This window comes from Melospiza melodia, chromosome 1, assembly GCF_035770615.1.
Source record: "Melospiza melodia melodia isolate bMelMel2 chromosome 1, bMelMel2.pri, whole genome shotgun sequence".
NCBI lineage: Eukaryota > Metazoa > Chordata > Aves > Passeriformes > Passerellidae > Melospiza > Melospiza melodia.
Window position 1 is genome coordinate 10,729,654 of NC_086194.1, and position 22,903 is coordinate 10,752,556.

The window sequence follows — 22,903 nt, forward strand, 5'->3', positions numbered from 1 at the left end:
AGTTTATAATGTATATTTGTAATTACTCTTTTTCCCATTGAGCTCCTTTGTTGATACAGTTTATTTCTTCAATTTGTGTAACAATTCTATTTAATCACATTAATTAAACTGGTTAAAGGAATACATAAAAAGAGGTTCACGTGTATTAAACAGTGTTATTTGTAATTTCTTAGGGATGATTTTTCCTTCCACTTGGTGCTGACACATTGTCCCCTGTTGCTTCCTGGATTGCTGGGTCTGCTTTCCAGTGCTGGCTGTCAAAGACTAATTCAGTGCCTGGTGTGGAAAACTCTTCACCAGGGACTGACACATTGCTCCAGCCTCACTGCCTTTTTCCCTGCTTTATGAAGAATACAGGGAAGGGAAAGGATGCTGTAACTGGCTGTGCAAACATTACCCCTGTAAGGGTTTAGCATAAATGGGTACTTTGTTGAAGACTAGAGCTTGAAGTGGAGTTTTTTGTGTATTTGCTTTGATCAGAAATATTACTGTAGGCACATCTTGTTCCTACAGTTCATTCTGCAAAAAACAAATAGGTGCTCAGATGTTCTGATGAATTTTGCTTGATCAATTTTTCTTATCTGGTAATTCTTCTCTTAGGAATGCTCTTACATGGTATTTCTAGAGTGACATTTTTCTTTTCCTGTCTCAGAGGTCAATGTTCTTCATTGATTCAGTAGGTGAAGTCATCTCTGGGCTGAGCATGAATATAGTAAATAAAATGATTCACACTTACAGCACAAACACATTGTTATTAACGACAGCCATACTCCTTGTTTGATGTTTGTTAATAAGTGCATGTTCATTTAAACTCTATTGAGTGTTACTATAAAAGTTGTAATATTCAATGTTTAATACAATACATGCAAAATATGAGTTCCAGTAGGAATATTGAGAAAGAAAGGGATGGAATAGATTTTCAAATCCCTGTCCCCATTTTCATGTACTCCATACTTCTATTAATATTCATCTTGAAATTGTGTAAGTTTACACAGAAAAATACAGAAAAGGCTTTCTAATTATTAAAATCAAACCAATTTATGTCACAACAATTATGTTTTTTGCTCAAATCATAACATCTTTGTAATATTTGAAAGTGGAACTTCTAGCTTATGTTTGGTTTCTTTGCTGTAAATAGATGTGACTTTCTATTAGAAGTAAGAGATAAAAATGAGTGAGACATGGCCATTTAACAGCTTGTTATCTGACCTGAAGTGCTCATCAAGGCTTTCTCTGTAATCAGTGGAGAGAGAATGATCTCCAAAGCACTACTCATACCATCTATTTTAGGCTGTGGTTTCATATTCCCATTCATATAAACAATATCATCACCAAGAGCAGCAGCCCTGCCCTGATGGCTTTTCCAGCCGCTGTGCTGTTCCCTAGATGGCAATAAGGTGAACATTTGTGTGACAGAGTGAGGATTCTGAAACTCAGCTAGACTGAAAGTAATCTAACAAAAATAAAAAAAATAAAAGCACACACAAAAAACCAACCCCAGAAAAAGAAAGAGAAACATTTTGACCCAGATAAGAATGGAAATTAAATGAGATAGAAAGCTCTAAAAAAATGAATCATTAAAGCATTCAAATTTTCATTTTTTAACATGTTTTGAATTGAGATGGTGGATATGAGCTGATTAAATATTTCATTTGCAAGGTATTAGCTAGGATGTTACACTGTGAGTCATGTAATACTTTGTCTCTTTAGTACATCCAGAGAAAGGAGCTGGGTGGAGCAGTGGCCCTGCAGCTACACGAGCATTTGTTCCTGTGCATGCAGTGTTCCTGAGTGATTAGTGCTTGTTTGCCAGTCATGCTCAGTGCACACATGTGTGCATTACCAGCAGTGTCACATATGAGCTTTTAGGGTGGAAAAATGGAAGTAGAGCCCTTTTGTAGATAAGTTCCTCCATAAAAAAGTGATGGCGAGATTTTTCTGGATATGGGTTGAATGGCTTGGTACTTAAATTATTTGTTTTTTGTGGTCATGCTGGTGGGTTACACAATCTAAAGTGTATAGAGAAATGATATGAGTGGGAGTTTAAATTACTGAATCAGGGAATTACCTGGGTTAACATTACTGTGCTTTTTACAGAAATGACCCAGATGATTACCACTGAAGGTGCATGCATGGTGCCTGGGATATCTAAAGCATGCATAAACAAGATCTCTCCTTAGCTTCCTTTTAGCAGCAGCACAAACATCAGGCAGATCTGAATTTAACTGAACTGCTGGATTTCACTGTTGCACTATCAAGTTTAAGCATTCTTTCTGTTTTACAAAAAAATTGCACAAAATTAGTTTTTGCATTTATGCAAATTTTGACTTTCTAGACTACAAAGGAGAGATGAAACAAATTTTAAAAACATTTCCTGCTTGGTTTGTATACATGCCTTCAAAATGAATGTTGCAGATGCTGATGTCAGAGGGAAAAGTAAATGCATGATTTCTCTGTGATCCTTGGAATTTTGGACTGCATAAAATGTAGATCATGTAAGAAGTATTTCATTGCAGAGGCAGCAGCGCTGTCAGTGCCTGCGTGGTCTGTGCGTGTGCTGTGGGTATCTGGAGTGCAGTGGAAATCAAATGCAGCCTGTTCATATAGCTGCATCTAATTGTGGAGTACAAATACACAGCAAGAACATTGTGCCTTGCTTGTGTTTATCTTGGTGAATATAATTCATAATTGAAACTTCAGAAAGTGTAAACACATCAAAAAGGATCCTAGAAAACAAAAGTGAGTTGCTGTGTCCCCACTGTGGCCAGTTTCACCTCTCTGTGTGTCTGTGCTGTCTTCAGCTCTCAGACCAGCTCTCAGTTTCTGTCAAGCAGGGAATATCTGTGTCAAATACCCATAATGTTTAGCCTGTGTTTTATGGGAGTTGATTCGTACCAGGGTGCTACATGGTGGAAAGGGGCAACCTGAGCTTCAGAGCTGAGACCTTGAGGTACAGCTGTAAGCACAGATCTTCACCTGGCTTTCCACAAGGAGAACTGTGGGATTCCTGAGATTTGAGCCTGCGGATTTCAAGTTCTTAGGTCATGGAGCTGTATTTCTTAAAAATAAAATAATAACCACAGCCATCTCTTCAACCTTTTTTTTTTTTTTTCAGTATGACCAACTGGCCTATTATTTGCAAATTACTTTTAAAAAACTCTTAAAAGAAATGTGTGGACCTTCTATAAAATAGCTGTCATGCCCTGAAACTGAAGCAAAAGGCATAATTTCTCACTAGAGGTAGGAAGACATTATAAAACTCAGAACAGATTTTTGGCTGCTTTCCTTCTATTTTATGTATTATTCCTTAAGGTCTGTCCCTGAATCTAGGACATTTTTATGTACCTGTAGGTAACATTTAAAATTAATGGCATACTTTCAGTTGAGTTTAATGGGATCTGCTGTATTTTCTCAGATCTCAATTTTATCAGATCTCAGTTTATCAGACCTCAAATTTATCAGTTCTCAGCTCATCCCTGGATGAGTTGCTCGGCAGAGTCTGCTGGCAGCAGCAGGCTGCTGCTTCCCTTTGCACTGGGGAGGGTGGAGGCATCCAGCATAGAGAGAGATAATTGATCAGACCAAGATTACAGAGTTTGCCCTGAAAATTAACATCTACCTACACTTGCTGCACTGTTGTATTTTTGCACTTATTTGCAATAATGTATTTTATTTCAGTCTTGTACAGATACCCTTGCTGTAACATTTTTTTAGTTATTTTGTTTTGATTCAATTCATGTGGCTAAAAACGCAATTCCTTATGAGTTCAGAAGAACTGAGGTTTTTTAAAAAATACCTATGTCTCATTCCTTCCTTCCTTCCTTCCTTCCTTCCTTCCTTCCTTCCTTCCTTCCTTCCTTCCTTCCTTCCTTCCTTCCTTCCTTCCTTCCTTCCTTCCTTCCTTCCTTCCTTCCTTCCTTCCTTCCTTCCTTCCTTCCTTCCTTCCTTCCTTCCTTCCTTCCTTCCTTCCTGCCTTCCTGCCTTCCTGCCTTCCTGCCTTCCTGCCTTCCTTCCTTCCTGCCTTCCTTCCTGCCTGCCTTCCTGCCTGCCTTCCTGCCTGCCTTCCTTCCTGCCTTCCTGCCTTCCTTCCTGCCTTCCTTTACAGCAGTGCCCCTGTAAACCATTTTCTGCCTCCCAGTAAACCACAGATGCCTTCAAGAGGAGTCTTTGGAAGAAAAGTTAGCAATTTTTCCATGCTGTATTTTGAAGCCATAGAGATTTGACTCTTTGAGACAGGGTTTACCTTCGTGCTGTGTCTTGCAGAGCACCAGGCAGGAGTTGTGAGTTGTGGGACAGCTGTAGGGGAAAAGTTCACCATCTGATCCCCTGCAAGTGCTGGCTACTTCTGTGTCTATTTTGCTCCCATGTGATCACAGCTTTAGAGTCTGCTTCCTCCACACCCCTAAGTTCAAGCCAAACTTTCTTCTTTAGTTTGAGGGTGTGTTATGAAGCACAGATTTTGGTTTTTGTAGAAAGACATTATAAACACTGAATAATTTGAGAAAAGTATTTTGCAGTTTTAGGAGTGAATTGGTGGTATGCTGACAGACTTTGATGCTTCTGGGATGTCCTGCATATTGGGCAGGAAGGTGATTTAGAGGTGGATCAGGTACTCCTGTGGTCCAGTTGGGAGGTGGCAAGATCCAGTTGTCAACTGGTAGGGCATGAGTTAGAGGAGATTTTGTTGCTGTGAAGAGAAGAGCCTGTACCAGGTTTCCCTGCCTATCTTTCCTCCCCAGCATTCAGTGTGGCTCAGGTGGGGTGTGCAGCAGGTGTGGCCCCCCTGAGAACTGCTGGAGGCCCCCCCTCCACGTGTGCTGACCCCTTGGGCTCTCTGAGAGGTGGTCAGACTTTAGAATGGGTAGCACTAATAATATATAATATAAACTGAAGAATATGACAATATTTTATTGTTATTTACACCTAACTACTGTTCATCTGCAGTCCTGAAGTGGTTTGAAATTGCTGTCTCATGTTTCTCTGATTGGTATTTTGTGACTAAATACAGACGAGCATCACATCCATATACAATCTACAAACCTATTAATGATTATCCTCTCTGAGTCTCCTCTAAAGGTTTTCTTTTGCCATCAGACAGATGCACACATCTATTATGTATATGCACATGATTCTGTTGGTACTATTTTGTTTCTGAAGGTCACCACATTTAAATATACATTTGGTGGTATGGCAATGAGGTTTGCTTAAGGGTGGTAATGTACAAACTCCATGCTAAAGATCCTTATCCTTTGCTTTCCAAGTGGTGTTGCAAGAATTGAAAACATGCATTATTAGGCCGTTAGCAGTTGATGGCAAAAACTGTAATTTTGCTAGATTTGTTAGATTCTTCTGTGCTAATGTCAAGGAGATCTGTGCTGCCAGTTCATAAATGGAGAAAATACTGACCTATAAACACTGTGATTTTCAGCAGCAGTTCAGTTGCTTCTGTATTCTGCAGACAAGGAGCCTCATTTGGTGAGATTTTGAATTTAGCATGCAGATTATCAGGCCTGACCTCCACTTCTCATCAGAAAGACCCTCATTTTATATAGTAGGGATTAGCACAGTTAAATTGTATTTTGAAATGGTTTCTTCAGCCCCCTATCTGATTAGGGCTGGTTTTCTGATTTAGAGGATTTTACTTTGTCTCTGTGCCTCATTCTCACTCATTTGAGTGTATTTGCTTTACTTCTTGTGGCTGGGTTGTATTGCACTCCCAAATCTGTTGATATGGAGGACTGGGAAGAGCATAACAAACCAGTATTCCTTCAGCTCCCAGTTTCCAAGGTAAGGCTAATCAGCTTTTGTTGAAAACAGCAGTCAGGGGTTGCTTTATCTCCCATACTTGTTTTTTAACTTGTTGGTGCCAGATGCCTCAGTGCATGCAGAGCCAGGACTTGCACTCCCTGGATTAGTGGGGTCACTTCTGCACACAGGCAAAATTTCTATATTGGTTTTCACTGGTCTAGTAATGAGGTTGACATAGTAGTTGGGACTCCAAGCATCATGCTTTCTGTCTCTGAGCTGGATTTTAACTCATTCTGTGTTTTCAGCATTTTCATGTCCTGGCAGTTTTTCACATTTCGTTATTAAAGAAATTTAACTTTTCTGATTTGAGTCCTGTGCCTTATCATGTCTTAGCTTACCTGCTGTCCTTATGGCTGAAAAGAAACAAGATAAGTTTTCATCCAAACCCTACAGTGTTGTTTTCTAGTCTTTGTGAATATCTAGTCATGTACACTTCACAGGTTTTAATAAAGTAAAAATCTGGGGGAGGGTGCATTTTTATAACAGTAGTTCTACTCTTTGAAGTAAAACTATTCTCTTTACATGTGTGTTCTTTGCTGTGAAAGCTGATAGCATTTTATTTTAAAAATAGAAAACATAGCCCTTGTGACTCCCCAGTGGCACAGTCTGAACATTGACTAAAGTACTCTTCAAAAAGCCACTGGGAATTTACTACTCCTGATTTACAGCTGGAGAGAATGGGGAGATAGTTCAGTTGGGAGCAGTACTTTCACTCTGGTGGAGAACACAGATTGGATTTGAGAAATGAGTGATTCTGAGCCTTGTGCCTCTTTTCACTAGTGCACAACCTGCCACAGTGGAAATGGGCAGATTAAACCTCTTAGCTGATTAGAGTTGGTTTAAGGCTTTTTGGTTTGTATTATATATCTGTTCTGTTCAGAGATAAGAGTGAGAAATGAAACCTGTAGTTTACATTTAAGAATTTGGTAGGGCTGTGTTTCTGGAACTAGGGATGGTGCAGTGCAAAATACATGGATTATTCTGCAGGATACCCTGAGGGTTATGGCACTGGGTTAATACCTGGTTTCTGTCCTCAGACCTATAGCAGCTCACCTTATAAGTGTAGGGAAATCACTTCTGTGCTCAGAGTCTGATTTGTAAAATGGGAAGAATGATAGTAAGCCTATTTGTATTTTGAGACCAGTTAAATTTTGAATTAATTACAGACACATGAATGCTATAGTTCTGTCAGAGATATTGTTAGCACTGAGTTAAAAATGGAGATTTGGTGAAAAAAGAGTAACATTAGCAAATGTTGAGAAAGATAATTTGCACTTCAAAAAGCTAGTTGTGTTTGCATAAATATGTCCATATGTGCACACACACATGAAATACATGTAACATGATTATATAAGCAAATGAGCTGTTTTCATGTGGCTTTAAAGCTTCAACACTTTATGCTTCTATAGACCAGTGGTGTTCACTTGCACTCTGTTTGAAAGTGAAGTAAATAGACTTGAGTCTCTGCTTGGTTCAGACCTTGGAGTTTGGATAACTTTGAAAATTTATTTGTGGTGTTTAGTCTCACTTGAACAGGTGCTCATGTTGAGTTTTGTTTTCTGTGGCAGTAGAGAGGGATCAGGTTGGGCAGATGAGCATCCAGCCAAGCTGATACAGACCTGAAGTGCTTTATCTTCTGATTTTGGCCCTTTGGTCCTATGTGCAAACCACCAGAATATTCATATATATTAGCTTGGAACACAGACTTGTACAGAATATTGTCATTTCTGTATCAGTTGCCTACCTTTTATACAGTGCTAGCATGCACACACCAATTAGGCTTGGACCATGTTGTGGTAGACATTGTAAAATAAAGGAAATGGCATCATCTGCCTCTAAGAGTTTTTATCCTAAAAAAAATAAACCCCAAATAAATGCAAACATCCTGCATTTATGTAAATGCCTCTGATCCCACACAGAAATTCATAAATGTCCTGTGCTGCTCTGATTATTGTATAATTTACTATAGAATTATATACTTACACTGTCACAAATCTATTATACTATTTTATATACAGTTTAGAGCAAAACAAAAATATCAGATTAGCACAAACCAGTTCCAGCAGAAGCTTAAGAGAAAAAGCAAGAATGAAAAACTTTATTTATATAAAACAGTAAGAAGTTTGAAAGGCAAATGTCTACAGAGGGAAGGGTTGATTGAAGATTTGACCATTTGGGGTGATCCTCACTCCTTATTGTAAGTTTGTAACTTCTAAGGCATTAAAATTCCTGTCAGCCATGTTATTAAAAAAAAATCTGAACTGATTTAACTCTTTTTTTAAAGCAATGCTGCTGCATTAAAATAAATCTTTCTTGAGTTTGCTCATGATCATAATTACATTTTTGTGAAGGTATTTGTGATGACAGTCACAAAGGAATCGTGGTTGCTGGAATTCATTATGAAGCAGGAAGGTGGGGATACTCTGGCTGACAGCTTTGTCTTAAAGCAGGCAAATTACAGATTTCTCTCTTAGGAAAATGGTAAAGACAGAGTACCTGGAGAAACAAAGATGGAGAGAAATTCAGTTAGCTCTGTAACTTTAAGAGATCCATAAGTAGGAAAATATTTTCCACAAAATAATTGGTTCCATGTCAATTCATGTATCTGCTGATTACAACTCTCTGTGCACAGCAACTTCGAGACATGTTCTCAGAATTTTGTTAAAAAACCCTGAATTGCAATGACCTTAAGGCAGAGAGGTCATCTTTATTTGAGAGAAGATAATTTTATGTTGTTTACTCCAAGTTAATATTTGGTGTTGGCCTAGAAGCAAATTAGACTGGATAAAGGTCAACATAACACAGCTGAATCTCATGTATATACACAGTTAAAGCTACATGTGGTTTTTTTCTCACCAAGGCAGTTTGTCACAATGTGATCATTGTGGTTGACTCAAGAAAAGGAGAAAAACCACTTAGCACAGTAACTTGAGCTGTTGGGTTTTCATATGTGATATATAAATTTTCCATTTTTCTTAAATGTGTTGTACATACAAGCATCACAGAGATTCATTGGTAGATTCTTTAGTATGTATGCTATAGGAGGTGTTAGAGAAATGCAAGTTTAAAGCAATTTAAAGGGCACAAATGGATGTGGCAGAGACAAGCCCAAGCACCATATGTGTAAATTTTGGGATTTTTTTGGTGGGAGTTTACTGTGCTACTACTTGTCTAAATGTGTACATGAAAGCTGCAAGAGGAAAAAAACTGATTCGAGGGAAAGGGTGAAGCGATATAAATTTTGACTGTTTAAAAACAATCTAAAACTTAGAATGTGTATTGTTTTAACTCATTTGAAAATGTGTATATTTTGCTGACACATTTTATAATTTAAAACTAACACTAAGAGACTTTTGTGCTTTGTGTGCAGGTACATGTCTCGAGTCCATGGTATGCATCCAAAAGAAACCACACGTCAGCTGAGTTTAGCAGTCAAGGATGGTCTCATTGTGGAAACCCTGACCGTGGGGTGTAAAGGGTCAAAAGCTGGTATTGAGCAAGAAGGATATTGGTTGCCAGGAGATGAGATTGTGAGTATAAAGTCTTTGAGAAAATAAATCACGATTTCTGATATCTTAGCATGAAACTTGTTTTAATTTATATTTCAAACTATTTATAGGTTCTGTGTTGGCGCTTGTGAACGGGGAAGTAATGCACTCTTAAATTTTTTTTAACCTTTTCTATTCCATAGAAGCTCTTTCCTCTTGAACTCTGAGTTTTCTGCTATGAAAAACTGGCAAAGTCCTTTGCTAGGTTATGCCTCACTTTTATGTTGTATTCTCTTCTACAGTTGTACAGAAGACAGTAAATATTATTGGTATTACTTGAAATCCTCAGACATTCTCAAATCCCAAAGATGGTGTATTAAAAAAAAAAAAAAGTCACAAACTTTTAAATCTTACTTCAATGTGAATCTGAAGAACAAAGAACTCCCTTTCAGAAGTGCAACATGAAATTATAAAGTTATGTGCAAACACACATGAAAAGATGTGTTTTACTGATATTTGTGAACACCAGGGCATTCAATTAGAAAGGATTTTCTTAGCAAATCAGCTACAGGCATCCAAATACTGTTCCACTGGATGTCTAACCTAAATATTAAAATCCATTTCAATAGGTCGAAAGTTACATGAAGAGAAAAAGCAATGTTTTTAATATCCCTCCATAGCTGAGGTGGAGCCCACTCACAAAGTGAGGGTAGTCACTTAGACCAGGAAAAAGCTCGGACAATTGTTTTGCCTTGTTTAGAAGCCCCATCTCTTTATTTACAAGACAATATTTTCCTAACTAAAGAGAGTTTTGCAAAGCTTTAAAATACCTGAACTAGGAACTATTGCTTTGGAATATAAATACTGATAAAAGGGTCAGCATTGTCTCAGACATAGCTAATACATTAAATTTGGAGGAAACCCAGAAAAACTCTAAAAACCACCAAAATGCTCATTGCAATATTGCAGTTATCAGTAAGATCCTGAAAGTGAAACCATGTATTGTTTTTGGTTCTGTGGAAACAAGCAATATCCATAATAGAAAACATTATCATCAAAATTATGTCACTTGCACAAGTTTAAAGTATTGAAATACCTTAATTTCAATGCATTGTATTTAATGTACATTATGTCACTGTTAAGATTTTCATTCTCATTTCATTAGAAGCCCTCAAGGGAACCTTTAAAGGGTATGTTACTGTTCTCCCTGGCAGGAAATGTTTCAAAACTCCAGCTCAGCTCTTTTAGGTATTTGTTACATGTGTTTTATCTGTTTAGAAGTGATATTAACTGTGTAGACTCAACAAGACATAAAGCCTGAGATCTCTGATTATCTCAAGTATGCTGTGTGTTTGTTTCCTCTATTGCTAAGAGAAAGGAAAAAAAAATATCAAAATGCCTCACAATAGCCATTCCTTATATAATCATTCAAATAATGTTCCTGCTGCTTATTAGCAACATTTGTTTAACAAAACTTGAAAGAATTTATATCCTGTAAATTCCCAGTGAGTCACTAGAATTGCACAATTATTTTATGTCTGTGCACAAAATATCTTTGACTGAAGATGTGTTCAAGTCACATTATGAATAACCCTTTAGTAAGATGCAGACTGCATTTTCAGTATTACTGCTAAGCACTGATACTTTGGGCTGTGACCATATCTGTGGGGCTGTCTCAGTAGTTCAGAACACCACACTTGACTTAACAGTTTTCTGCAAAAATAAAAATCACCTTCTGATCCAGGCCATGTTTCAATCATACCCAAACCCAAACTTTTTGTTCCTAATACTGAATCAAAATGCTGCAGACAGATAAAGCAAAACACATTGACTTGGTATAAAGTCATTCCCTTTGTTCTTTTATTCAGAAAGTTTTAATGAGTAACAAAGTGTCATTGTCATCACTCGCCATCAGATCAAGTATTTTCCGTTCTCTGACAATTGGTGCAAACCATCAAGTTTGGGATGTTCTCTGCTTTGGACACAGGGGTAGTTTAACAGATGCTTTGTCTGCACTTGATCAAGAGGCAGTTTGTACTTTGTAATTCAGCACTGCTCAGATCTGGTACTAATGACTGTTGGACCATGAACTCAAGTTACATTTCAATGAGGACAAATACACAGAATTCTTTCTGGAGGTGCGCTTGGAGGAGATGGAACTCTTTGAAGCAGAGTATTAATGTTAAAATAGGGATTTCAGGCTCAAACTAGCACTTACAGACCCTTGACCTAATTGTCAAATTTGGTTTGACTGGTACTACTGGAACTTGGAAAGCTCGAAACAGGAAAGAGAAGACTTAAAAACCAATCAACCACCCACTGACACCAGTGAGGGAATGCTTTTGGATTTTGGCTTCTTTCCTGGCACCACAGTGGAAGTCAGCAAACACAGGCTGCTCCAAGGAGATAGCAAAGGGACACATTCTTATCATCCCTCCCCCCACTTTTTATTTGACTGTTTGCTTGGTGATTTTTTACAGTTTTGAAGTTTTGGATCTGAATTTTAGCCGGTGAAAAGATTACTGGCCTTGGCCACAGAACTGCTGAGCACCTTTGTTACTGTAAGAGGTGCCTGACTAGAGGATGCCACATGAACTGAAAATACTGGTTGTGATGGTGACTACAGACTGATGGCTAAATAGTGACAATAATCGAAAGTATCGAGATTATAAAAACACAGCTCTACTTGGAAAAGATCCATTTGATAATCTGTGGTGCTTGCTTCGGGGGTTTCCAAACATCTACCCTATCCAATAGGTTGACATAGTAATACATCTATGCAGTCAGGACATGATCTCTGATAGGGTTACCCTTAGCCTTCAGAAAAATTATACTACTTTGCTCTCATTGTTCTAGCAGCATGTTGAAGCTATGGTAAAAAAAAAAAAAATTAGCAAAACCTCACATATTTAGTAATATACAAAAGACAAGCTGAGGTACAAAGACAAAACAATTTGAGGGCATCAGGATGTTCTTCCAAAAGGGACAGCTCATGTAAATTAATGGCCAGAAAAAATGAAAAAAAAAAAAAAAAGCAAACAAGAATGGTTGAATTTAAGAGTGTAAAATTATTCTGTCAGATACATGTGGGAGAAATATTTTTATGTAAATTACTAAATTTAAAATGTCGAGTTGGTAACAAAATGTACTGTATTCCAACTGACATTTAAGGATTGGTACCTAAACAAGAACTTTGCTGCAAATATTATACCTCCAGGGCTTGTGCAGGTATTCATTTTGTTTGCTCATTTGCCATGTTCCCAGATGTTTTGCACATTTTCAAAATGTGTTCTCATCTTACAGGCTTTCTTATCTTGCAGATGATTAATGCATTTGCACAAAATAAATGAGAGAAGAATTTATTTTCCATTTTTATTCAGGATTTTAGTTAGGAATTTTGCATTTTTCTGTTTGTTGATGCATCATTATACAATTGAACAAAATCTCTTCAGCTTCTTGCCTTGCAAGGGAAATGTCAGTCCTGAAGTTTGGTAATGGAAGTTTACTTTTTTCTTTTTTTCTAAATGCTTTATTTCTGTTTCTCACAGAACTTCTGGAATTTGGACATGCTATTTATTAACAGCATTAAAAAAAAAAAGTCTTCTTGCTCTTCTTGCTGGTTTAGAAAAAAATTTGTAAATCAGTGTTGCTAACTACGTTTTGAATGCAGTTGACAAGATAGAAAGGAAAGGTAGTTCTTCAAGAAAATAAGAATGAATCTTCTTACCTATTATTACTATTTTCTGTTCTGCCATGATTTCATGTACTTCTAGCTGTGTAACATAGTACTGTGTCTAACCCCAAGGAAAGAAATTGAATTTAAGTACTAATGGTTTAATGGGGTGGTTAGGTGCAGTTTTTAGATTTAGTTTGTCTTACTCACATTTTTCTACAGACTGTGCACTGAGCTATTTTGAACATTTAATGTGCTAATCCTTCCTCTCATGATTAAAGTCATAAAGCTGCTCTGACCCAGAGAGAGGCTTTATGAATGTATAATTTCAATTTTCCTGTGTTCATGAAGCCAAACAATATTGTGCTCTTCTAAGATGGAGATGTGTTCATAACAAGGGTTCATTGTTTGCATCTGATTGCAACACACCCCACAACACTGCTGTGGTTTAAAAATGCTTCATAGTGGCCAAAGTCTCTAATGAGATGTGAAGAGTGAGGCTTCACACTTACTTAAGGCACTGTGAGCTATTTCTTTACTGAAGAATGCATAACAGATGATTATATTTTCAAGAGATTATTATTTTACAGAGTTCTGTTTTCTGATCATTTCATTGATTGCCTATAGAAAGAGGCAGCAATTCTTCTGGCTAGTTAATTCTGGCTGTGGGGTTCAGTTACAGTCATTCTCCTGTGTATTTGGTCCTCTCTGTGTCTAAATTATTGCATTTCCAATTCTTCCCTCTAAAGATGTTTGAGTTTAGAGGAGAGTACACTGTTTGGAGAGGAAGTTTCCTTGCTTTTTCTTGCTTTTAGAAAACATTAGAGATACAATTTGCTTTTCCCCAACACACACATATATTCTCAATGTGCTAATTCATTTCTGGGGATTTTTCTGGTGTTTTAAATTGAGAAAGTACTGGTGCTTGCTCAGAGCAACTCCAGATACTTCCAAGTTACAAGGCTGCCTAAATAATCCATCTCTCCACTCTGTCTGTATTCCCATCATTGTAACATTTGTTGTAACCCACTGTCAGCACTGTGAGTCTTGAAGGTGATTTTTTTAACCCAAGTGACCTTAAGCACACACCCAGTTATTTTTGTGATTTGATGTGTTGCAGGTTTGATTTTACTGGGATCAGTCTATGAGAAAGGAGAATTTTTGGCTGTTATGTTTGTGTTAATCTAAATTACTTTAGATTGAGCAAAGGCTTGATTCCTTGCTTGCCATGCTTAATTGCTTTTGTAATTATATTGATTTTTCCATGCTAGGTCAGTATTGGTAGCCAGAAGCTGTTTTTTGAACTGACTATGTCATCTTGAGTCTCCATAAATGTGAAGATAATTGTAAAAAGCTTAAGAACTGTCACTGTGAGAGTTTGAATCTTTTCTGTACAAAAAATACATTTTAAATAATAAAAAGCCCCTGAACAACAACAGACAAAACCAAACCTCAATCCAAAACCAGTCTGAATAGCTACCAGTTTTAAATAACTAGGCTGAGGAATGGTTTTAATGTGTATCCCATTCTTTTCAGTTGGGGCAGAAGGATAATATGAAACAGAAATAGTGACAGCTAGTGCCTTCATCATGTGAGCCCTTACAACTGAAGAGCACAAAGAGGAAGAACATGTCACACCAAATGAAGAAAAATCTCCTTCAGTGTTTAAAAAATTCTCTGTTTGCCTTATCCATCCATATTGCCTTTAATCTAAAGTCCTGTGTAAATTCACTGATCCAAAGCCAAACATAGCCCAAGCCATTTTAGTTCATATTTTTTACATATTGAACAAATTGAGAATTTTCCAGGCTGGAATGTTCCAGATAGATTCCTGGAACATTCTTCTTGGAAAATACTCAATTATTGTGAAAGTGCAAGTGTTCTTTACAGTTTGGGATTCACTGATGCAAAGAGTTAATGATTGATCCTGTGAGAGAAAAAATTCAAACTGGCTTCCATCCCTTAATACCACACATCAGGGAGAGTATGAGGAGGCTTTGAGGTCAGGCCACATACCAGCCTGGTCACACAAGAACACTCAAGGATGATGAGCTTCTGAAATTCTTTGAATCTTTTCTTTCTATCTTTCTATCCTTTAAGGACCCATCATTCGGAGCTTAATTTTCCAAAAGACTGCCATGAAATCAATCCTTCATGTGCTAAATGCAATGATTTTTCTTACAAATTATTGTCACAAACTGCAGATGTGATTCTGCTTATTAATAAACTAAAAATAAATGGATTTGTGAAAGTTCAGAAAAGCAAATATATTGAAATCATCAAATCAAAGCATAGGCTATTTTATCCTAGAGAAGCGGATTAGCGTTCTGAATTCACAACTCATGGAAGAGAAATTCTTTCTGCATTAAAGCCAAGACCCTCTTCTGTCTTTGCATTAAGGCTGAGAATGGCCCCACAGCAATTCCAGTGGTTCTTGCTGCCTCTAGAAGGGTTAAGAGTAGTGAGCAATTCTGCATTCCTTTTCCAATCTTGTTTTTCTCTTCCCATCTGTTCAGGGGTGTTTCTTCCTTCTCCTCTGCTCATCCTTATATTTTGTTCTCTGGAAAGGGAATTCACAATGTTTGCAGGATCTTCACATTTCTGAAGGTGACACTAGTAGACTCCATCTGACTGCAGAGAGATGCTGCTTCTTTTAAACTGGTGAAACAACCTTGTCAGCATCTTCACTTGGCTCTCTCAGCCTTGCCAACTTGACTTTTAAAAATTCAGTTGATATAATGCTGTGTTCTTCTTTGAGGCTTTCACTCTCCATTCTGGAGTTGAGATACTGATAATGTTCACAGATTTCACAAAATGTTCTTTTCTGATTGAAAGGATGTTCTTAAGAATGAGAATTTAACTTTGAGTTTGAAGTAAACTAGTCAAACTAGCGAAAGGTTCCATCATGGGATTGAAATTGTGCTAATAGAATAATGACATACATCAGTCTGTCTTGAGTTTGTTTTAAAAATATACATCTTGGGTTTTTTCTACCCCTTTTGTGCCCACCCTGACCTAGTTGTGTTGTTTTTATTAACTTTGTGGGTTCAAAATGCTCTGTATCTCTGGCAACTGATTTGAATCTTTTATTATTGTGTCATGCTGGTCACTGAATGAAACTTCATTCAGTTTGAGCTTATTAATATTCATGCTTAATTCACAATAAATGCAGTCCCCATGCCTTTCTATCAACTGACAGCTGAAACAATATCAGCCACACCTACAGCACAGGTGTGCACATGGACAAGAGATTTAAGGAACCTGTGGAGGAGGTTCTGCTGTTGATTCAGATAAAATGTTTCTCTGTGTGCTGAAACATCAGCCTAAAGAAAAGCTACAAAATAGGACCAGAGAAGCAATGTAAATGTATTTTAAGCAAGAAAAGGGAAGAAGACCATTTTTGTGCACAGTTCTTGAAAGAAGACTTGGAGCTACAAGCAAAGAGATGGTTTATTTCTGGTCTGGATTTACCTTCTTTCTAGGGGAACAAAACCTTAATGTGGACATAAAATGCATTGTGCCTGATAAATTCCTCACTCCATCACTGATTTATCCTCCTAATGAAAATAGCCTACAAACCTCCTCTTGGCTCAACCCGAGTCAAAAATTGTGACATTAATAGCAGAGTGAATCCAGTTTCTGAGGAGATGAGTTGAAAGTTTCTATTAACCTTGAACTTGCTTGGAACATGAAGAAAGAAAAAAACAGTTCACTCAAAATTATTTTCTATTTCTAATATCCTGGAGGAGAAGGCTTTTATTGTCTCACCTTAAATAATGTGTACACTGCTACTACCCAAACATGATATTCTTGGGAAGGAAATTGAGATTTATTCATTACTTCAGGAGCACAGCTCATAGGCTGAGCAGATAAGTGTGACAGGGGTTCAAGCTGTCAGTTTGGCTGCTGACATGTTACTACACTTCTTGGAAAAAACTAAATTCTTTAGCATTGGGAGCTACAATCTGGCTCTGTACTTTGGGACCTATCACCCCAAATTGTCAAGAAAGTGGCTGCAGGATGGGAAGGTGAATAAAAATGTGCCTATCCTGGCAGGAATCCAGAGGGATTTGGGTGGTTTCTGCCAGAAACTCAAGATTTCTAAGACAAACTCTAAGACAATAAATTAATTAGATTAAATTCAGTGAAAGAAAGCCAGAAGAGTTCTGAGAGGATGTGGAATTCTCTGCAGAACCTGAGTCCTCCTGTATCAGTGCATCAGAAGAAGAAGCAGTTACCAGTGAAGAAAATGGAAATGGATTGTTACAAGCTCATAAATACATGAACTATGGAGAAGGAGATTTTGATCTCTGCCCTGTCTGATGGTTTTGTGTTGGTTCTTTTTAGAATAGAAAGGGTTTCTAAAATAAGAGAATTTAAAAACCATGTAAAACAGGAAATTCCAATTAATTGCTGAGATGCTAAAACCTTGGCCACAATTAACAAATAAATAAATAAATACATTTGAAATAAAGAAAGATGCCTCAGTAGTTGTGAGGACATATGAATTCATAATAGCTTTGGATTTCTTTGTGATAAAATATGAATAATGAGTACCTATGAAGTGCCCTACAGGGTCAATTTATAGGAATCCATTTTAAAGATAAAGCCCAGGTCAGAGAAGGAAAGAATCTATAAAGGCAACAGATCTGAATGGATAGATTATCCTGTCTGTAAAAATACACATTGTAGCTACCTGCAGTAGTAGTTTTCCAGAAAAAGAAAGAAAAGATAAAGTGAAACAATTTTCACAAAGGGATTCTAGCTGCTGAAGTCTTTTTGACTTTGAAAGAGAGATGGATTCTTGTTTATTTGCTAAGAACTTTTGATGAGCAAAAGCAGTAGGAAAAACATAGATGCAAAACAGGAAGAAATATATCTAGTAAACACAGGGATGCAGGAAAACTGCAGGGGAGAAAAGAAGCTTATTTTGGTGCTGAATTTACCCCAAAGCATTGCTTTAGCATTAAATGTAAAGCGTGTGATGATCTAAGAAACTTTTATCATTGGAAAGCAATCGTCCTGATCAAATATAGACCCTTTACAGTAGTGATGAAAGGGAAATACTTTATTAAACAGCTAACTCGCCATTTACCTGCTGCAAAGATGGAGTAAGTCCTCTGAGCCATCAAGGAATTAATCACACCTTCCTCAGTTTGAAGCCTAACCTTTTCATCATTGTTCTGATGAAAAGATAAAAGCAGATCCTGTAGGCTACTGAAAGGATGTTTACAGGAGGATTCATATTTGCTAGAGAATAGATGGAGCCAGGGATGTGGCACGAAGAGAAGACTGACCCAAGGGCAGTAGGGAGACTGCTCTCACAGCAGACTGAGGCCTCTGGTGGAAAACACACACTGTGTCCCCACTGCATTTGAAAAAACACTGGGAATAATGTTCCATAACACATCATGCTTGTTCCAGCCAGGTATTACTTGGTGCATGGTGATGTGTGAGTGGAAACCAGTAAATCTGCCAGAGACCCCTGATAAGCTGGAGATTCCTTACAGGCTGCTGTGCCCAATGAGATGGAGCCTGTTTAAAATAGAGGCCAGTGTGCACGTACCACATCCACTTGAACTCTCTGAAAAAAAAAAAAAAAGGGTAAGGCTTCCATCTGTGCAGCTCTACAGATAATCAGCCACACTTTGTAAAACTCCTCTTAGTACAGAGCAGTTACTTGGAAGTTGAACAGATTTGCAAAAGCAGTGGATAGATGGGCAAAGGGAGGCATTTCAAAGCTGAGCTAAATGCTGGTTTAGCATTTCTGCAGCTCCTCAGGGCTGTTAACAACCCTGGTGCTCCTGTCCAAGCCTGTTTCAGGTTGCCTTTTGTGTGGGGCAGGGATTCCAGTATTTACACTGTGAGAGAAATAAAAAACAGATAAATGAAGTGGGCAGTAGCTATTTGCAGCAAATGTAGAAGTTTGAAGCATTTCTTCAGGTTTTGTACTGGAGGACAGAACTCTCCTAGGTAGTGCACCCCCACTGTGGTTCCTGATAGCTGTGAGTCATAAAGATGTACTGCAAGGTTTTAGCAATTACCTTTAGTAAAGCTCATGTCTAATTGAGAAAGCTTTGATGGAGCAGATGCTGCCTGAAAAAGACAGAAAGGAACTGATTTATTAAGAATGGAAAATGTCTTTAGACAGAAATAGATGCTGCTTTGTTTAATGTGAGTGGGGGCTTAGGTTCCTGCAGCATACTCTGAGTCCTCTTAAAGAGAGGACCTGGGTACCAGAGGAGAGTAATGAAATGGTAGATCCATCCATGCTAGAATCCGGTACCCCCATTTCTTATATAATAAAAGCTTTTAATTTACAGCAGAAAGTTTGAAATATGAAAGATTAAGTAGAGAAGATAGGAATTACTTCCCAACAGCAGATGATGATGGATGCATGTTGCAAAACCTAAGCAAAATCGAAGATGTGGAAAAAAAGATCATCATTCTTGTGAGGCATTTATTTCAGTGTATATTTCTACTTTATATGGACTGGTAGTCAATTTTGTTGGGTTCCAGTGAAGAGTTATTGAAGGCCAGCAAAGAAACCTTGACATCAAAACCCAAGATTTTAAAAGCTTCTCTCTTAGTTGAAGAGGGGAAAATGTGAAGAACTCTGATTTTAAAGCTGATAAAGGTGAGAAGAGATGGAAGTGTTCCTTATGGCTGTTCCCAAATCCTAAAATATCAGAATACAGAACATTTGCTTCAGAAATTAAATCTTTAAATTGGGCATGGCCTATCTCATTATCTGTTAAAGAAACAGGAAACTGAGAAATAGTAGGAACTCATTTATTGACATTCTTTAAAGGGTTATGAAATAAACATGAAAAGATAACACTAAAGTCTTAGGCTGGTGATGAAAATTACTTGAAATAAATGTAGCATGCAAATGCTACTATTTTTAAATAATTTATATTTTTTAAATTACTTCTATCTGCTGGCATGGACCTCGTTGCCATTCTAGATTCCACCACTGTGACAGACCAAAACTGCTACACGGTGGGTGAAATCTACTGTGTATCTGCTAATACTCTTCCTTTAAACTAGTGAAAAACTGCTCTAAGTTTCTTACCCACTGGGCAGCTGGAGCTCTAGGGACTGTTAAAGCATAGATCCCATGCAGGGCTGACAATGAGTTTGTGCACAGGTGGGTCTGAATGAAAATCCAGTGATCTGGAAGGAGCTGTGTGTGCAGGGGTGTAGGGGAGAGAGAGAGGAACACCACAGCATTCCGCACGTAAAGGAAATGCTGGAGAATCATTTAAAACAGAACACCTGGGGGATGAAAAAAGTGCAAAGAGTGCTATGGGACAAGTGCCACACAGGAAATGCTGGGAACCATGAACTCCATGGGAAATTATTTCCTTCATTTGCTTCATATTGAATTTAGGACAACAGAACTGTATGCACACTATTTGTAAATAAACATGATTGTGCCAAAGGGGTAACTGCCTTATAACTGTCTTTCCCATCTATATGACCCTTTTTTTTTTAGCTTACTGGTTGGGTCCAAAGGATATCCATAATTTGGATTGTTTGGGAAATCTAGTTCAACTGTGTGAAACCAGCAAGTCCCCATAAGGGGGAGTTTCATGAATAGAGTTTTGCTTTTTTCCCCCCTCCCTTTTCCTCTCTCCACCTGATAGTAGAGTGACTTAATACCGAGTATCTGGGCTACCATTAAGGGACTTGGAGAAAACAGATTAACAGGTAAGAAATGAGCTATGTTAATGGAATGTGCATTATAAAAAGGCAAAGTGGTCCTTTTAGACAAAGTCTAAGAAAGGAGGTTATACTGTTTTCATGTGCTATACCTACATATAATTTATATGAAAATGAAAATGTATTACTTGTTTTAACATCTTTTTTTTACAATAATTACGGGCTTGCTGTGGTATGGAAGTGACCTAATAGTTACAATTGTGACCTCTAAGTTATTGTTAATTTTACTGTCAGTATGTGCTTCACATCTCCTACTTAATGGTATGCTAATTGTACAGCAGGATGTCACATTCTCCAACATACAGATTCCCTATTTCAATTACAGCTAAGTAAATCTCCATTACTAATGAGTAAGCATTTCTTTTCCATGTACATTTGCATTATAATGGACATTTTCTTTGTGCACTAAAATTATTCTTTCCTTGACAACAACTTTGTATTTTATTTTACAGTAAAGGCTACGACATGATGATTCATTCCTTTCTGTTGGGTTTATCTGTATTTAAATTGTCAAATGCTCTGGATAGCCTGACATTTTCTATCCCATGCTATTTTTCTGTACTTCCAGAATAAATGTATGTATTTGCTTTAAGACAGCCTACTTAAGACAAATGACAAAGAAAAGTAAGCTTACGTGCCGGTCATAAGATGTATTTTTGAAATTGTTGCAGTGCTTCACTCACGTTGCCGAGTGAACCTCAGCTATTTATGTCAGCGCAAAGTGACCTTTATGATATAATGTTTGACAGATTTGAATATAAAGAACAAGTGACCACGTGTGACCCATATGATTGCAAGATCCCGCTCTGCCTAACAGAGCACAGCTCTGGCTATTGCACACAGTCCCCCAAACCCATTTGCTGTCCTGCTGATGCATAGATCCATGAATGCAGCGGGCAGCTGGGCAGGACCCAGGGGGAAGGTCTCTGTTGGATCTGATTCCGCAGCTTTGCTGCCAAATCCGCTCCCTGTCGGGGCCGGGCTGAACTTGGGCAGAGGATTCCCTTTGTCTGCAGCACAGTGACCCCGGAGCCCTTCCCTCCCTGCGCCAGGAAACTCAGTCCCTGTGGAGGAGAGCCTTCCTCAGCCTGCATGGCCCTGGGAAAATGTCTCACCTTTTATACACAAACAAGGACTGTGAGTTTTATTGATGAAGTGATAGCCTAACCTTCGATAATGTGCCGCAAAGGTGTTGCTTTGCTTTCGGTGGGGCAATTCCCTATGCAGTAAATTATGTTAGAAGGATCTTTTTTTAGATGCCCAGAGAAGGTTTATGTATCAAAGAGGGTGCATTAATTAACAATCATTAATATTCTTGATGATTTTTAAATTGGCCTGGTGGTGGGTGTGTATATGGATAAGAATGATGGGTGTTGGGTTCTTTTAATCATATAAGTACGTGGGATATTTTAAAGAAATAAAATGTGGTGAAAGTGTCAGGTAGCATTCCAGGAATGCAGGAGGAAATGTATGCAACCAGAAGTTAGAACTAACAGATTGATTTCCTGGTCACTGTGCATGAATTCTTTCTAGCCTTGTGTATATCCTGATAACCAGATGGCTTACAGTATAGATACAAAGTTTGTTTTGTTTTTATTTTGAAAGGCCTACGGTATGCAGCCTTTTTCCCAGACAGCAGCAAAAAACAAGGTGAACAATTTTTGCACTATGTGGTTTTGAATTCTGTCATATTTTCTATTACGTTTCTGTCTTCCATTAGGCTAGCTTAGTTTGCTCTCTTAGCCACCACCATCATCCATGTCACTCCCGGTCCCGAGCAGGGTGCGCGCCCCGCGTGTCGGGCGGGCTCGGGCGCCGCTCGGATGTCGCCGCTGTCACCGCGGCCGCCCTTGCTGGGGCCGCCGCTTGCGGGAGCGCCCGGCGCCACCTGGCGGTGCGAGCGGGAACTGCAGCCCGCGGCTGCCCCGGCGGCCCGGCCTGCCCGACCCCGAGCAGCCGGAGCTGGCACGGCTAAAATAATCCCATTTCCTGCATGAAAATAAATGAGTAAACACATAGAGAAAGTGCTGGGAGCGCGTTCCCCTCCCGCTCACACTTAGGTAAACCGAGAGGAGCAATAACCAACATTTCATTGCTGTTGGAGGAAAACTATTGCCTCTGACCTTGCTATTGAAGTCAATAGGGCAGTTGTCCACAAGGGTTTTGTACCTTTTAAAATCTTTTTTTAACTAGCTTTTCAAATATATTG

At 38.3% G+C, this 22,903-nt stretch overlaps 1 protein-coding gene across 5 annotated transcripts in view; it reads left to right on the forward strand.

Moving 5' to 3' along the window:
- Positions 1 to 22,903, forward strand: part of ZMYND11 (zinc finger MYND-type containing 11) — a 106,196-nt gene that overhangs the window by 52,296 nt on the left and 30,997 nt on the right. For 3 of the 5 annotated variants that reach the window (XM_063147880.1, XM_063147987.1, XM_063147932.1), the window contains exons 3-4: positions 9,179 to 9,338; positions 22,300 to 22,344. In XM_063147880.1, the coding sequence (XP_063003950.1) occupies positions 9,179 to 9,338; positions 22,300 to 22,344 (205 nt within the window). The remainder of the gene's footprint in view (positions 1 to 9,178; positions 9,339 to 22,299; positions 22,345 to 22,903) is intronic. The other 2 variants (XM_063148046.1, XM_063148054.1) reach the window with 1 other exon arrangement.